Raw genomic sequence first — 15,352 nt, forward strand, 5'->3', positions numbered from 1 at the left:
CATAAATTATATTTATATTATTATGTAATAAACATGTAGAAAATTTATATTTAATTATATGCATCAAAAAACCTACACTCAGTATTTGCATTGTACATATCGAGTAAATATTTAAATGAAAAGAATAGCAGAATCTCCTATATAATAAAACAGAAATTTTCTTAGAGAACTGGCTAAACATGTGCTGAAAAATACTAAAATTTTGTCGTATTTTAAATTTACCAATTTCTATATTTGTTTTTATATTTTTATATCTCAAAAATACCTCGTAGTATTATTTTCAAGAATATAATCAAAACTTACCGATTTAGCATTTGCTCACTGAAGGAATCTAGATTTTGTTCAACAGACTGTAATTGAGATTCGGGTGTCATGGATGGTGAGTGCATATTTCCCGCACCAACTTCTTCGCTATCATTTTCTTCACTAGGTAATCTCTGTAGAAATGATGAGAGATCAGTAGCGTCCGGGAAATTTTCCAACAAAGCGTTTTCCGCCGCGCTAGAAAATGTTAATGTCGCAGTGAACTGCAGAGGATCTACAACTGTACCTGGAAGAGAATTGAGGTTATGTTTAACATCTAAAATACATAATTATGATAAAAAAGGAATTGGCAATGAGACAATTGCGTTTTTTCACTAACTACCTAATTAAAAGTAATATAATTTTGGTAAATTATTTCTTATTTGAGCTCCATAATCTTCGTTCGACGTTTCAAAGTTTTCTCATCACTTCTTAAATAAAAAATAATCACTTGAGGTTAAATCCGGTGAATTAGGTGGATGAGGGAACGATTTGTAACCTAATTCATAGATTGTTACAATCATTAGAACTTTGGGTACAGGAGTTAATAATATGATAATTTAGTTCTAAAATTTATTAGGTACTGTTTGTACTTTTCTACTGGTTACTAAATCTTAGCCAAATGGGTGGTAACATCAGCTTCTTTGAGGGTTGTTAAATCGTAAAGTTATAACAGATTGGATATTTCTTCTTTTATACTTTTCAGTCGGTGCTTCGAGCAGGTACACACCAAGAGGAGCTCTGGATTGAAAGTTGCTGGATTTGGATACGAGAGTTGTATTCCATAGCTCCAAAATGGTTTTAAAATCGACGCTCTATTATCAAATATAGTCTAAATTCTAATTGTTTACTCTACGTGTGTATCTGTTAGTATTTGAAGTGCTTTGGTGAGAAATGTCTTTAACAAATCGTCTTAAACTTAAGTTTGTTTTGTTTATCGCTAATTGGACAAAAAAATTGTACATACCTGTCACTAAATCAACCATCATCGAATCGTCGTAATTGGAATATCCACTAGGAAGAAGTTGATTCATTGGATCCATTTTGCCTTCGTACAATTCCAAATCGCTTTCATCTTTCATTATAATACCGTAGGATGCGTTTTGGAGGGTCGAATATTGTTTTGGTGGGCTCTGATTTCCGTTAATTGTTAAATTTCCTAATTCTTGTCCGGTATCGCAATCCATGTTTTGTTGATTCGAAAGTATGTAGTTTGAAGGGAAATTTCCATTGGCGTTGAAACTGTTGTTGCTGTTGCCGCCTTTCAGAAAAAGAAGAACTAAATATATCAACGGATTATAACAGTGGAACTGGACATTGACAGATTCTTAATTAACTATGTTCAAAAAAACAAAGATGAAACGTGAAAATGAACAGTTCATTCATAATAACGAGATTTTATATCATTATTTATACAAATTTCATCCATATCTCGTACAGAGCGTGCAGAAACTTAGTAGAACATTTTCGGCAACGAATGGAAACTTTCGTTTTTGATTTAGACAGGGCCGGATTAAGATTAATAAGGCCCGGGGCTAAAATAATGACGGGGCCCCCTTAAGGAATTCGAAAACCCGGAAAAATTTACAAAATAATATCAATACGTTAGATTTGTGGTATCAACACATCAAAAAATACAGAATGATTTCCAAATGATGGGGCCCTCTTGGACCTGGGGCCCGGGGCTATAGCCTCCCCAAACCCACTAGCTTAATCCGGCCCTGGTTTTAGAAGTTCATAAAAAGTTTTAATCAAAAATGGTTTTCGTGAAAATTTGTCTTAATTTTTGGTCTCTTTTCTATGAAAATCAGTTTAAACTAACGTGTAAAAATTAACGTTTCTATCCTCTTTGCTCAAAATATCTTATATTATCAATCAAATTAACACCAAAAAACATATAAAAAGTTAAAGAAAATAAAAATGTTTTTCTGTTTCCTAACCTTTTTTGTTTGTACCTTAAATGATGATATTAAAAAGAAATTACTGAAAAATTATAAACGAAATACAGCAATTAAATTTTCCAAGCACATAATGAAAAATTGCAAACTCAAATCCCATGTTTAATGAAGATTTTTCTATTTTCTATTCTTTATTTTAATTTGCTGCATTGATTTTATATCAAGTTCCAATTTAGAAAGAGGAAAAAATTAAAATAGAACTTACCTTTTAGGGACTCATAGAAGGGCGGTAAGCTACCAGTTGGTGGACTACTGGGTCCATAATTCTGTCTACCATCTCTTCCTGGATTCATTCCACCTCCTCCTGTACCTCCTCCAATCGCACCACCGCCGCCACCACCACCTCCACCACTCGAAGCACTCCCACTAAAGTTCACGGTACCTCCACTAGTAGATGAGTTATTAGTTTGGTTACCCGATGATTGACTACCAGTGGTACCTCTACCATGACCCGCAGCAGCTGATAACGTGACAGGAAATTTTCCAATGAGTGACCTGAAAGTAAAATTTTTTTGGTGTTGTGGTGTTATTATAATATGAGTTTTAACCAAAAATAAATCCTATATAAGCCGTTTTGCTCAATGGACTTTACTACTTTCCAATCGTCTCGTTTCTGGGTGAGAAACTTAACCTAACAAAATATATTCAGATGGGACAAGATCAGGGCTGTACGAAGAATGCAACAAAGCAATAATAAACCGAATATTCAACCATATAGCTTTGTAGTACTTAAGTTTGTCTAGTAGCACCCAGATAAACGACGGGATGATGCAATCAGCCTTGCAGCTTGAAGGCGGTTGATGCCATTTGACAATTCAAAACGCAAATAGTAATGGTGGATTGTACAAATCTTAACTCACCTCACTGATATAAGAGGATTGATGATTTTCGAGCAATGACTCCGTCTTTGTTCCCTGATTTTCCTCTCTTCCTCCTCATCTTCCGTTTCCCCTCTCCGTTTAGGTATATGATAATCGATAGGCTGATCCTGTTCGGGTTCTTGTATGACTAAATTCGTAGGTACCCTCGTATCGGTATCTTCTTCTCTTTTCGTCGTAGATTTCGGTGTTCTTTGAATAACGGAAAATTGTCGAACCGGTGCTAAATTTGGCGGACGTGGTACGTCTTCGGATGGTTTATGTGTGGACGGAATATTTACTTTTTCTTGTTTGAATAACGCCGGGTATTCTTTTCGTTCGGCTCTGGTAAGTACGTGGCCTCTACTGCCATAAGGTTTATCTCCTCCAAGAATGGAGGAGATGAATCGTCGAGGGGGAGTACCTGTAGGTTTCGTTACATCTGGCGGTGGAGTTTTCGTTTTAGAACGATCTTCTTGCTTTTTTTCTTGATCTGAGAAAAGATAATAAATACATCAATAAAAAATCTCGTCAATTGTTTTTTGAAATTATATATACGATGGCTATTCGGAGAATAAAAAACGTTACATTAGTTTTCACCAAATACACCTACGCAACTAGTTTCAATTTATGGAATGCCTGTAAATGAAATATCCATGAGACTTTCTAAAATAGGAATGGATAAACTCTTTGTAGGATCTGAAACCATTTGTGGAGTCGGCTACAGGATAATAGAGGAAAAAAATCAGTTACCAGGATGCCTTACAAGGATTGAGACAGACGAAATAACCAGAGCAGAACTATGAATTCACCAACCTAATTATCAATAATTTACAACTATTAACAAGATTTTTAGTGAGCACCTGAAGGCTCTAGGTTTAGTGTAAATTCTGCTACGTACGGTAGGTACGGGAGGTAGCCTCTATCCACATCACCTCGTTTGAGAGACTACGGAACTCGAAACCTAGAGAAGTATGGAACAGAAAATAAACAACTTTGGGAGCTAGAGCCTTCTCATATCTTGAACTTTCTGAAGTGAGCCTAACAGATCAGCTGTAAATACTAAGTATCCCTTGTGCCAAATCAAGAAAAGGGGGGCCCCAATAGATCTTTTGGAGCGCAGCGAAATGACATCATTAACTATTGAAGATTGACATTTGTTAATAACGTGCTTTGACTTCATATTCCACAAGTTTCACAAACTTTTCGATCAGTTGTTATGATCGATCTGGGTAACACAAATTTTGTTATTTTGATATTTCTGGATTACAACGCACAAAGTGAATCATCACTATCTAGTGATTAAAACATGTCGTATGTGCAAATTTCCCGAAAAACCAAGAAGATATTTGGAAATTTTGTCATCTTCAAAAATTGAGGTGAATGTCTTCAGAAATCGGCGCAAAGGTATAAAGTCAATGTTCAAAATTTCGTTTTTGTATGACAATATCTGCGTACATACATACACGATGATGAGGTGCGTTTGTATTTAGTAACTGAGACCACAAAGCTCGTTCACAGGCACCTGTGATTTTGGAATAAATTCTTTGTTTTGGTTATAGTCCAGTCAATATAGTAGCTTCACCTCGGAATTCGAGATACCCAGCTGTAAGTCTGTAAATACTTGTATATTGTCACCCTAAAAGTTGTCTCAAAACCTACATATGGTAGGTTGTACGCAACTATTAAATTTCAAGGTCAAAGGTTACAAAAATCGGTTTTTGCGTTTTTTTGTAAATATCTCATTTCCTATGTATTTTTTGCTATTTGTATTTATTATCAATATTTTAGAACACAAAATTCTCTACAAATTTCGTTTAAAAATTTTTTTATACGGTGAACCGTTTTCGAGATAGAGGGCGGAGAGCGCGCGGTCACAGCATCACTTTAGGTCAACCAGTGCCTCTGGTCGAAAACGCGCCATATATAGTTGATGAACTATCGATAAATCAATGATTATAAATATTTGTCAATTTTCAATAACTATTATATTATATTTTATCATTTTTTCCCAAACTATCCACTTTGTATTCAGTATTAAGTTATTTAACAAAACTGCCCATGTAATTGCAGAATTGTTAATGAAAATATAAGAATTATATTTGAATTTTAACCTAATTAATATTACATAATGAAAAAAAAACAAATAAATTATGAATTAATCTTTTTCTTAAGAAATATCATTCAATACATTTATTTTTATTAAAAGTAAAAAAATGGAATCTTCTTCCTCTTCATCGTCGTCTTCCGACTGCTGATAAATTTCAAACTGGTCTTCATCATAGTCTTCAACGACATTTGTCTCAAGTTCTTCCATGATTTCGGGGTCATAGATTCCATCTTCGGTCCATCATCGCGAACTACAACCATTCTTGCAGTTGCAGAAAATTGTATTCAGCAAATCTTTTGGAGCAGGTGGTAAAATTGTCATGGCAGGCTCCAACCCCATACCTGGGGTTCCAAATCATGCCCTAACCAAGTTTGAAATTGGTAATATACACGTTTGAAATGTTGATGAGCAGCTACACTTGTTAGTGGAATATTTGTATACAGCACAGGTTTATTAAATTTTGTAGACTTGACGTAATGCATATAACGAAGATGATCGAGACTTTTCACAGATTGGACTGCGAATAAGGTTTGAGTTCCACTCTCTAATAATCTCCGGGCCGAACAATTTTCTTCCTCAAATGCTGCAGCTAGTTCATCCAAATTTGTCAGTTTCTCAAAAACTTTTCCCATTTTAAAAAGCACAGAAGTTGTGTTAGAGCCACTTAATGCGCACAGAAATAAAATATGTATCTTGGAATGATCAAAGCTTTTAGTCTCCGTTTTTAAATTTCCCTCCCCAACTTTTTTAAAGAAAATATCTTGTTCGTAAGATAGTGTACGCCCAATTAAAATGACAAGTAAATCAATATCTTGTCCTATTATAACTGCAGTTTTTTCAGACTTTGTTTCTTCAATTGCAGTTTCAACAATAAGAACACCCGCATCACATCTGAATTTATCGATAGTTCATCAACTATATATGGCGCATTTTCGACCGGAGGCACCGGTTGACCTGAAGTGTTGCTGTGACTGCGCGCTCTCCGCCTTCTATCTCGAAAACGGTTCCCCATACAAAAAAATTTTTTAAACAAAATTTGTAGAGAATTTTGTATTCTACAATATTTATAATAAATACAAATAGCAAAAAATACATAGGAAATGAGATATTTACAAAAAAAGCGCATAAAACCGATTTTTGTGACCTTTGACTTTGAAATTTAATAGTTGCGTACAACCTACCATATGTAGGTTTTGAGACAACTTTTAGGGTGTCAATATACAAGTATTTACAGACTAACATCTGGGTATCTCGAATTCCGAGGTTCTTACCTTATTTAAGCTTAAATGACTGGACTATTACTGTAAATTTGTATGCCATCCATACCTTCAATACCCTTCGAAAGTCAAGTACAAAACGGGAAATATAGGCTTGTGATACATGGTTTAAAAAATCTTTTCATTGTCTATTAAAAAATTTTATCATTTTCAAATCCATTGCAACAATTAATGAAATCATATGATTATAGAAATTCTGTATTAAATACTCATATTTTTAATTGGTATTCGTTCAAATTAGTTTAAGTAATTTCCTATAAAATTATACCTACTCAGGAGCTCATGGAAGACGAATGGGCAAAATTACTGCTACTGATCAATCGAAAATCTCCACTGGACGAAATATCACACGCAATACCTTCAAAAGGTTAATGTTAGTACAGGAAAACTTTATCATTGGTACATTGAGAACAATTTGAATGGTAATTATTATTTGGAACTACTTGGAAATTACGTAATTTTGTTTTCCATTGAATACGAGATGTCTTTAGCACCAAATGTTACCGTCGGAATGTCCGTCAGCACTTCAATGGTATGTGTACAAAATTGAACATTTCGATAAAAATAACTTTTAAGATGTTGCCAAGTTGTTCGCGGTGAATATCTATACTGCATTAATATTTATAGTTCTTTGTAGTAGTGTTTTATTTTTTGGGGTTAATTTATAATTTAAATTCGATTTTCGCTAAATATATACAAGGAATAGTTTATTATTATCTAAATAAATAAAAATATTTCAAACATCCAATAATTTCAACCGCTACTGTTTACAATTATTCTTAGGTTAAATGGCAATCAGCAACACATTTTATATTCAAGGTTTCGAAAATTTGAAGTTTTTTAGCAGGCCAACGAACCCATTTCAACGTATTTCGAATTACCTTGACAGTTCTACAGTTTACATTAAGTGGTTGACTGACTTTTTTAATACGCTGTTATTTTCATTGAAATAGCTATTCAATATCATCTTATCCTATTGTCTATCAGTTTATAATTACAAAAAGAATTGGGAATTGAGTTGAATTTGTTTTATGGTTGATTCGTTTCACGAAACAAATCACCTGAATGAAAGCAATAACAATAAAATGCCGAGGAGTGTTAGTCTACAAAATGGAACAGGCACCAATCAAAGAGAGAAATATACAGAAAAGAAAAACTATATCGATGATGGAATGGAATAGTTTGGGATAAAATAATATCAAAAACCAGTAATAGCAGATCGAACAGTGTATAGAAAAAATCCAAATGGACAGCAGGCAAATCCAGAAGACAAGATAAGAAATGACAGAAAAGGGAAATAATTTAAGTCAAACACAGTTTAGTATAATAATATACAAAGAATCCTATTTCAGAAAATACCTAAACAGATTTTAGTATTATCACCACGAAGCAAAAAAAGAAAATAAAGACCAAAAAGAAGTCGGAGAGAAAATGCATCGTTACATTGTAGAAAAATCGAATACGAAGAGCGGCTATTAACTAGCGCCAAAGATTAACGACTGTTAGTTCTAGGCGTGCCTGTAAACAAACCAGTGTAGCCGTTGCATTCGTCCAAATAGAAGCTGTTTCGTTTTTGTTTTGCCGTGAAACTTTTAATTTATTGAAACAAGTTAATTGCAACGAATGGTTGTCCCGTTTACGTGTTTTTAGGTGTTTTAAGCGTTCAAAATAGCCGAGAAGATATTGTAATTGATTCACGTCCACCCTCCCATGTCAAAAACAGATGAAAATACCAAAAAATCGGTAATCTAGGTCGACATGATCGTCGGGTGAGTATTTGCGCCATTCTTGAATCTATAGGAATTAACAACGGAAAGAATAATGGAAAATTCTTTGGAAGCGGTGAATGACGAAGGGAAGTAAACGATTGAGATCACTGAATGCGATAATCATCCAAAAAATCTCCTTTGAGGTGAAGCTACATCTATATAAAACAATATTAAGATAAACAGTGAGCTATGGAAGCAGATATTTAACAAAGTAGAGAATGTGAGGTTAGATATATGGAAAAGGAAAAGGAGAATACGCTGAAGTAAAAAGGAGGAAGATTTATGGTCTAAAATAACAAACTACGAGATAAAAAAGAAACAAAACTAAATAAAATAAGATACAAAAAATAGAATAGGTTACATACAGAGAATGCTAACAAAAAAATGATTGAAATAAGAGAAACAAGTAAAAAAGGAAAACCAAGGAGAAGATGGTACGCAGAGGTGATGCGAAAGGAATTTAAGACTGGAAAATAGGAAAGATTGGAAGGGAATCACTTCCATGCATTTATGATGATTATGATGATTATTAATCACCACCAAGTTTGCATTTGATCGGTGAAATTGTCAATCTAGTTGTGATTTATGCTAATGATAACTCTTTTCAGTTAGCTTGAAATAAATCCGGATCTGAGAGGGACCAAAATACCATTTCTACGCATGAATAATTAATTGATTAGAACAAAAAAAATTGTAAATTCAAATGGTTACAAAAGATCGTACGTATTGCTGATTTAAAAATTCAAGGATGTCCATTGAACTTTTTAATCAAGTATTTATGATGTTCACTGGTATAAACACGTGATAATAATTTATTTGCACGAATCATAGAACAATAGAAAATTTGAAAAGGTTCACTGTCGATGTACCAATTTGATTTTTGGATTCAATAGATTCACACACGCGAAATGAATAAAAAAGTTACGGAACTTAATGAGGTTTATAGTTGAGTTTGAAGGACAATTAGAGGCAGTATAGAACTCCGATCACAAAACTTGTTTTGGAGAAGCTTTTATATGTAATAATAATAGAAGGTGCAAAAAGACGTTATCTTAAAACAGTACGCAGATAATAAGATAAACTGATGACCTGGAACTTCTGGCAAAGGATTGAAGAAGCCTAAAGAAACTTGATGGGAAAGGTCGTTGAAATGTGGAAATTAATTTGGAAAACAATGTTGGTAATTGAGAAAAGGACAAATGATGGGAGGAAAGTTATTTTACAAGCATACCAATTTCAAAGATTCAATTTTTGTAAAGTTTCTGAAGACTAACACACTAATTAGACCAGTCATTACATATAGAATCAAAACCTGAAATAGAACAGAAAATTGACAAAAGATGTTATACGACAAACGTTTATGATTTTAAAAAGTCAATCAAGTGCCAATATTTGACCTTATTCATAACAAATTGCGTATCTATCGTTAATCATGAATATTGTTGTTCAAAGACAATTCGGGGTGTTAATAATTTTGTTTTTTTCACAATCTAGTCTAGATTTATATATTGAATGAACTACCACGTAATAAATATGTTAAATGAACGATCCCGCGGTGGATTTAAGGCAATGAAGTGATAATCTAGAGCTGCTTTACTTATTTTAATATAAGATGAAACTGCAAATGTGTTTTCCGGGACAATTGGTTTTCAACAAATCAGTCGACAACGTTATAAACCATGATGACGTAGTCAACTATCCCATGTTGTTTTTACTGGAATTACCTGGATTACCACCTCACAATTTGCAGTTAAAAGTAGGATTAGTAGTCATCATCAACCTCGACTGTGGAATTGAACAAGAAAATACAAAGGAGGTGATGTCTTAATCTCGCGTATATTGATGATTTACCATTCGATTTTAAACGTTTTAACTTTCCGGCACGTCTGGCTTTTGCGATAACCATAAATAAATCGCAAGGACAATCGTTGGAAGTCATATTTGTTTATTTACGCACCACAAAACAAACCAAAAAATGTAGTTTATCCGAAAGCTTCAATTTGATTAACAGAATGTATCATAACTGTGTGTGTCTATCAATATCAAATCAAAACCTTATAAATAGCCAGTATATCAGAAAAATTTTGTTTTGTGAGTAATCAACATCATGTGAAATTAATCGAAAATAATAATAAAGAAAAGGATTGATGCAGTACGAAGTCTGCTGGGTCAGCTAGTCTATTACAAGAATAGTGGACTATTTCTAAAATTTTTGATAAATCAACAAGCATTGTTTGAAAGTAAAAACTTATTTATCCATTATGAGATAATATAATAAACTTTTATGATGGATTATATCATACAATATGATGGAATGTGAAACTCCTCATCATTTACCTAGTAATATTGACCCAGAAACTATGAGATAACTTCTTATATCACCGGTGAGTGCATATATGAAGGAATGAGAACTTTCTACACGCATTTTGTTGTGTAATTTCTAAATACACGTGGTTGAAAGATGTCCTTGAAGTGATGGACATTGAACTTGGTCGATAATTTTTAGAAACTTATATATAAACTCGATTTTTATATGGAAGAATGGGTTGTGTACAGCTGGAATCCAAAATAATTCAATTGATTTTTTTATCAAAAGTCATATTCTAAAATATGGTTACTATATATTTTTCCTATGAGTTAATTGAAACAATAACTGATTCCTGTCTATTTAATATTTTAATAATTTACTAATATTAACTCTATATCAAGTAAAACGTCAAAATTAAGGGTGTGGTGACGTACATTTTTAGGCAGCTTAACTAGTAAAGTAGGCGTTGATCGAAATTGTTATTAATTATTTCTCGTAATTTGTCACTTGTCAAATGTCTAAAGTGTCATGTATTAAAAATCTGAAAACGATCGACGTTAATTAAAAGTTTCATGAACAAAAACAAAAAAAAAAGAAATGAAGAAGGCTTCTACATATTTCGATTGAAAAGAAATCAGGATCAAAATTTGCCAAAAAAAAGAAGAGAGACGCTTTGGTTGAAGCGAAAATTGTGCAGAAAATGGAACAGGAAGATAATGTAGTTCAAAAATCGAGAAAATCGGCACCCAAATATTCTGAGAAGCGACAAATGAAACAGAAATCGAAACTTGGAGGTTTCAGTGGCAACAAAGTTTTCGCCCGCTAAAGGTTTGGAAATCATTAGCGACGACATGTCTTATTTTACTTTAGACGGGAGTGAAACAGCAAATAATAAGATTTATTATTGTCAGAAAGGCGAGGGAGGAATAAATTCAGAAGTGTATTTGAAAAGAAACAAAAAGATCAATTCAAAAGTGTTGGTGTGAAATTCTGTAACCGTCAAAATATATGAAAAAGATTGTGTTAGATCTAGATTAATGCAGCTCATGAATAAAAGCATCCTGAAGGAAATTTAGTGTTTTGGACAGATATGGCAATTGCTCATTATACAAATAACGTTTTAAAAGCTTCTGCAGCGTTGATTACAAAGCTTAGGAATGTTCCTAATGTGCCCCAAGTGAGGGCATGAGGGAAGAGTTTTTGAAACGTGCGTTCTCAGCAAATTTGAGCTAAATCCAACAAACGCCAGATTCATAATGCAATGCAATATTTAAAAACAAAAACACTTTGTAAGGATTTTTTGCAGATATAATCTTCTTTTTGCAAGATAACCATCTGGTCAAGCAAGATTACAGGTCACTAGCTCTGCGACACTAAAATGCTAACGAATGGTTTGAAGGGAAAGATTTGACGATTCAAGTTGTTACTTGTCTGTCTAATACACTCTATTCCTTTGGGGTCTTTTGTTATTGCACCGACCATATATTTCTTCAAAACATTAGACGCTTTCTTTTCCAATGTGTATATGCTGTTGTTGAAATTGAAAATTTAATTTCTAAATTTTTCAAATTGTTGTTTTGTTCATACTTCGCATGACTATACAAAGATCTATCAATATAAATTTCTCTGCTTATTCAACGTGATCCCCATTTATTTTGACTGTTGTACCTGATCTTTTTTTGGATTAGCTATTATCTGTTATATAATTATCATTCAACGAACTTGTCTATTGTATGTAAATTGAAGTAATGCTAATTTAGGATCGATTCAGGATGTGTAAGTCTGTAAAAACTAAAAAAAACGTTAAAATTAAAATAATATATATTATGTTCCATTAATAGATAACTAATATCCATAAAATGTCGTTCAACAATCGCACTTATTAAGTCAATCCAAATAAAAACACGAAATAAGTGAAATTAATTATGTATTTGAAGCGAATGGCTCTGCACATTTGCGGAATCAGCCACAAAAGACGCTGTTGTAATAAGTTATGAATTGTCACTTGTCAGTCTATAAGTCAGGAATCTATGATCTGATTCATCTGATCTGATCATAATCTGAATAAGCTAATCCGGATTCCTTTCATTGTTGTTCGGAAACTGACCGAATTAATCGGGTCGTAGTCATATGATTCTTTTTGCGTGGTGAGTAAATGCGATCAGCTGACTGGTTGTTTCATTTGACTAGGATTTTTTGAATTTTAAAAATGATTCATTCCCATTAATTCTCATGAGCAGAATCTATTATATGAGGGCCGTTTTTTTCAATCTCCGATCGCTCCGTGCAGACGTTACGCGGGCAGAAGAAAGCGACTGCGTAGCTCTCGCACTACACACATTGTTGACATTCAGGCGTCAGTCGGCGTCGTGCTATAGACACGTAAACATGTCCGCTATTATTGAAACTCCCGCCAAATGTGAATTGTGATTTGTTTTACAGACTGAAGGCCATATTTCTGCAGAAATCCATCAGAGAAAGAGTCGTGTGTATGTTTAAAGATGGCCTTAATAATGTGTATGATTAAGGGGGCCAAGGACGCAAATCTGTTATTTTAGATGACTTGGTTCATTGGGTTGACAGAATGGTTAAAGAAACCTGCAGATTCACCATGTTTTGGTAATAAAATTATTGTTTTATATGAACTTATATCTTATTTATAGCTTATCGATGGTTGAAAAAAACGGCCCTCAAACAACTAAAGAAATATCATGGAAGAATTAATACACAAAAAGTAATAAAAATTTGAAATTTCCACCGAAAATTGAGCGATAGGTGATCTACCCGAACGCGGATTATAATTTCCGAAAAATATTTTTCGTTTCGACGTCATTCAAAATATATATTTTTCTCAGTGTAGCGTTTTTGTTTTCTCAGTAACATTTTTAGCAACAAGTTTTGTTTTTTTTTGTGCGGATTTTTTTGAAAAGGAATTCGTTTAACAAAAATAATGAATTACATCGTTTCTCATCAATAAATAAAGTAACGGATCTAAATGTGTTATTACATAAACTACTGTTAACTTATTAGTATCGTTTGTGTAATTATTAGTTAACATGAAAAATAACTATTTACACGCAACGCCGTTATCAACCTGGTATTCATTTTAGACGTATTTACCCACTAAAATATACAGACTGTTTACCGAAGGCCAAATAAAGCAGGCAGGGCAGGAAGATGTCTCGATAGAGATTATTTCGAATGCCAAGTGTATCTGGTTGTCGGTTAGAGATGTGAGTCTAAGCGAATTATGTTCCAGACAGATTATGATCCCAACAAAACAATCGATAATTAATAGTCAGGTGGAGAAGCGCAAATAATATCTATAAACGCCTTCAAGAACGGTCCAGATTAGCAAGTTGGAACAAACTTAAAAATTGTTGATGTTTCGTAAAATAAAAAAGTAGCGGTGACATTCGTTCGTTGGTGACTAGTAACCGTTTGAATGCGAAAGCACATCTCTAGCGTTTTTTTAACAAGAAAGAGCACCTGCAAGGTCTAAACCGGTATCTCTTACTTTTGTACGTGGCTTTGAGAATTGATCAAAAAACTCACTTTCACGTTTTACAATTTACTATACGAGACCCTATACCTGCGCGCCGCCTCAGACTTTGTATTAAATATTCAACTACCTTTTAGAGATAATATTGATTTGTATTATGCCAATATTATAATTGAGCAAAAAATTATGTGTATTAATATAGAAAATAAAATAATATAATAGGATTATTAATATCTAATCAATATTTCAAACATTTAGACAAGAAATTATATAAATCCAAATACAAATTTCTTCTTTCTACATTGTAGTATTGACAAACCCCGGATACTAATCGATTAAACATTTAACCATTCGATCCAATTATTCAAAATAAAAATCTACGTAAACAGTTTGTTCAAGTTTCAGGGCAAAATGAACATTTCCGCATATATTACCACCAACACTTCGGGGCGGACAACCCGAACCCTTCTGTGGTATCAGCTACAGAACAATGGAAAAAGCACTGGAAAAAAAAGTAGATAGAAGCAGCAAAACCAATTATTGGCACAACCTACAAGAGCTGAGACAAGGAAAGATTCTTCTGGGAAACTGTAACCAGAGAAGATCTGCTGGAAGTATCTAACTAAGTAAGAACAATCTACGGATACGAACAAGAGTTCTAGACGCTAGACCTAGCAGAAAATGCGACGTGCAGATTTCTCCAGAGCACTACACCTGGGAGCGTATGAAATAGAAGACGAAGAGTGGGATTGATGGATCAGCTGTAAACACAAGGTTCTGCATTATCGCGGCAAGAAAGGGGGACACAATGGATCCGTTGGGTCGGGGTATATACTAGACCCCAAATCCATACATACAGGTTTTTGGGATTTGAACCCAGCTTTGTAATATTTCGTGGTGAAAATCTGGAGAGCGTTTTATATCATTATATAGTTTTTGATACCATCTTTTTTTTTCAGCTACGATGAGACATAATCCTCTTGAATACTTTCTGGTACATTTTTTTCCTATTCTATTACTATTAGAAAATCAATATGAGCATCGAAAGTAGCTTGTATTGTTCAACAGTGACATTGAAAAAGTAGAAAATCCGATATTGGTTTCCTCAAATTTATATTGGATCTATGGAAGTTCATTGTAATTGTAATTTATACACACATACATACATATATACATTCATTCCTAAATTTAACAAATTGACTTACACCACGAATCTTATGAATGTTTGTTTAGCAATGGAAAGTGGAGATAGGGAATTTGCAATGTCT

At 33.5% G+C, this 15,352-nt stretch overlaps 1 protein-coding gene across 2 annotated transcripts in view; it reads right to left on the minus strand.

The window, feature by feature from the left end:
- LOC130901532 (transcriptional regulator ovo-like) overlaps window positions 1-15,352 on the minus strand; it is a 45,884-nt gene that overhangs the window by 10,935 nt on the left and 19,597 nt on the right. For both annotated transcript variants that reach the window (XM_057812983.1, XM_057812982.1), the window contains exons 2-5: window positions 3,122-3,611; window positions 2,467-2,756; window positions 1,271-1,564; window positions 304-550 (exon numbers count right to left, since the gene is read on the minus strand). In XM_057812983.1, coding sequence (XP_057668966.1) covers window positions 304-550; window positions 1,271-1,564; window positions 2,467-2,756; window positions 3,122-3,611 — 1,321 coding nt within the window. The remainder of the gene's footprint in view (window positions 1-303; window positions 551-1,270; window positions 1,565-2,466; window positions 2,757-3,121; window positions 3,612-15,352) is intronic.

Source organism: Diorhabda carinulata, chromosome X (genome assembly GCF_026250575.1).
Source record: "Diorhabda carinulata isolate Delta chromosome X, icDioCari1.1, whole genome shotgun sequence".
NCBI classification, from domain to species: domain Eukaryota; kingdom Metazoa; phylum Arthropoda; class Insecta; order Coleoptera; family Chrysomelidae; genus Diorhabda; species Diorhabda carinulata.